This window comes from Bos mutus, chromosome 9 (genome assembly GCF_027580195.1).
Source record: "Bos mutus isolate GX-2022 chromosome 9, NWIPB_WYAK_1.1, whole genome shotgun sequence".
Classification (NCBI taxonomy): domain Eukaryota; kingdom Metazoa; phylum Chordata; class Mammalia; order Artiodactyla; family Bovidae; genus Bos; species Bos mutus.
Genome location: NC_091625.1, coordinates 54,331,812 through 54,334,718, shown reverse-complemented (window position 1 = coordinate 54,334,718; position 2,907 = coordinate 54,331,812). Strand labels below are relative to the sequence as shown.

The window sequence follows — 2,907 nt, the reverse complement described above, 5'->3', positions numbered from 1 at the left end:
CCTGGGCCTGAGCTGGAATCTCTACTTTAGTCAGGGAGGAGCTGAGGGATTGTGTGGAAGGTTTTTAACCTAGCTCCAGGTTTACCCTTGTGTTAAGTGGGAATAATGAAACTACCACAAGGCAGATAGGTATTAGGAAGAAACCTACTTTTCTTACACCTTGAAATATATTAATGAACTTAGAATCCCATGGACGGAGGAGCCTGGTACGCTGTACTCCATGGGGTCACGAAGAGTCAGACACACTGGGCGACTCCACTTTCACTTTTCACTTTCATGCATTGGAGAAGGAAATGGCAACCCACTCGGGTGTTCTTGCCTGGAGAATCCCGGGGACAGGGGAGCCTGGTGGGCTGCCGTCTATGGAGTCGCACAGAGTCGGGCATGACTGAAGCGACTTAGCAGCAGCAGCATATATATACATCTCAGATTAAAAGCAAACCTAATAAAAATTTAATAGATAAATCTTACAAGTAGAAGGCGTAGGGGAAGTCCCTTTAGCCACAGTGTTGTGCTGTCGCGTAGAGAGGGATTTGTAAACCCCGGAGCAAGGTTCTACCTTCCTGAGGCCGCTGGTGTGCAGAGACCCGGGGGGAAGCCACCTTCATCATGTCTTACCAGGAAGCAAAACCTTCGATCGAAGACTTCGGGGATAAGGAGGAAGGAGAATATATTAAAGTCAACGAACAGGATAGCAGTGAGATTCACTTCAAAATGAAAATGACGACGCATCTCAAGAAACTCAATCATACCGTCAAAGACAGGGAGTTCCCATGATTTCACTCAGGTTTCTCTTTGAAGGTCAGAGAATTGCCGATAAATCACACTCCAAAAGAACTGGGAACGGAGGAAGATGTGATTGAAGTTTATCAGGAATAAACAGGGGGTCGTTCAACGGTTTAGATACTCTTTTTATTTTTTTTCTTTCCCTTTAATCCTTTTTTTGATGCCATGGAATTAAAGCCCAAGATACATAAAAATATTACATCAAATTCCATCTTCCTGCCTAAGGGGAGAACCAGATTATGTTTCATTCCATACCCAAGACTGAAGAAGCAACAGCATTTCCAACCTAAAACCAAATTAATAGCCTGTGCTTCTGAGACAAATTATCACCAAAGGGCATCAGATATCCCAGACCAGGAAACCAGGGGCACTCTTGGGCTTTAAGTAATATAAAGTTAGATCTATGCAAATATGTGGTATTGCAGCTGTGGGGTTACACAGAGAAGGCAGCTAAATTAACAAACAGCCAGTACATTATTGCTGTTTTTCAGTTCTCTTTTGCCTTACATTTCTACGGCGTGCTAAAGGTCAGGGATTATTAGTTCCATTTTATAAGAGAGACCATTCAAGCTCCAAAGTAATTTACATCCATGAGGAGTTGGAGTACAAAGTGAAAAATAAATTCCCATTTGGGTATATGCCTATACCTTAGAACTGAAAAAAGGAAATAACAAATCTTTTCTAAAAGAGAATGAATCACTTCAATATATTAATAAATAGAGGTACATTGTTCTTCTTTCCTCTGCTTCTTTAAAAAAAAAAAAAAGTATTTATTAAGTTTCCACTTGTACTGAGTATTGTTCCAGGTGTTGACATCCAGAGGTAAACAGTGGATGGCTTTTCTCAGATCCTTAAAATACACCAATACCTGGTTAGCTTATTTGATATTCACAAGAGCTTTATGAAGTGTACACTAATGTTAGTCCTATCTTACATGTGAGGAACTGAGGCAAAGTGTTAAGAACTTTCCAGAGGATAGCAGTTACAATCAAAGCTTCAAACCTCAGCTATTTGATGCCAATACCTGTGCTCTCCATCACTGTAATAATCTCTTCCATGCACAGAATATTCCTGGACTTTACTATTACATATTGGAAGATGGACAATAAACAAACAAACAAGAGAACTCTCTGAGTGATCAAATACGAGTGCTGTGAAGAGAATTAAAATATTCTGACGAGGTAGAGTCATGAGGCATTGCTTAAGCTAGGTGATAAAAAGGCTTTTCTATTTCTACGGGGAGATCTGGAACAGAAAAGGCCAGCTAAGCAAATATGAAGGAAACAGTGTTGGAAATAGAAAGAAGAGCCGGTGCCAGGACCCTGGTGTGTTTGCAGAATCAGAATCAGCCCAAAATGGCTGGAGCACATAGATTAAATTTGGTTGGAGACAGACAGGCACAGGATTACATAGGACCTAAATAGTGTAACATGTTTAGCTTTCATTTTACTTGTGCTTTTGAAGGTTTTAAGTAGATAAATGACATATTCTATTTTAAAAGATTATTTTAAAGGGAGGATCTATTTAAGGTGTGGGCAAGAGTGAAAGAGAAACAATTCAAGGTCCCAGGTAAGAGATGATTGTTAGCTGGACTAGGGCACATTTAGAGATTAGAGGGAAAAGGGGATGGATTTAGAATATGTTTTTGTTGACTTTGCTGATGGATATTGGAGGGGAGCAAGTAAGGAAAAGAGAAGACTCAAAAAAAGAAAAAAAAAAATTATTAGTTAAACCTAAGTATTTCACCAAAGGATTTTGGTGGTTTCTTCTGAGGATTCTTAGCTGGGATAAAAAAGATGATTAAATGATATTTAAATTTTATTTCATTAATGTTCATTAACCAAGTCAGTAGTGAAAGTCGCTCATTCATGTCCGACTCTTTGCGACCCTACGTGCTAGAGCCTGTCAGGCTCCTCTGTCCATGGAATACTCCAGGCAAGAATACTGGAGTGGGTTGCCATTCCCTTCTCCAGGGGATCTTCCCCACCCAGGGATGGAACCTAGGTCTCCTGCATTGTAGGAAGATACTTTACCATCTGAGCCACTAGATAAAATAAGTAAAATAAATTTGCATTTATTTTAAGAAATGATTTAAGGTACATATGAGCACTGTTAGCCTTG

General features: G+C 39.8%; 1 protein-coding gene across 1 annotated transcript; it reads left to right on the top strand.

Annotated features, from left to right (window-relative positions):
* The first annotated feature begins 609 nt into the window (after positions 1 to 609).
* Positions 610 to 879, top strand: LOC102266083 (small ubiquitin-related modifier 1-like). The gene is made up of 2 exons (XM_070377132.1): positions 610 to 753; positions 802 to 879. The coding sequence occupies exons 1-2, from the start codon at positions 610 to 612 to the stop codon at positions 877 to 879; spliced, it is 222 nt and encodes a 73-aa protein (XP_070233233.1).
* Positions 880 to 2,907: the final 2,028 nt, after the last annotated feature.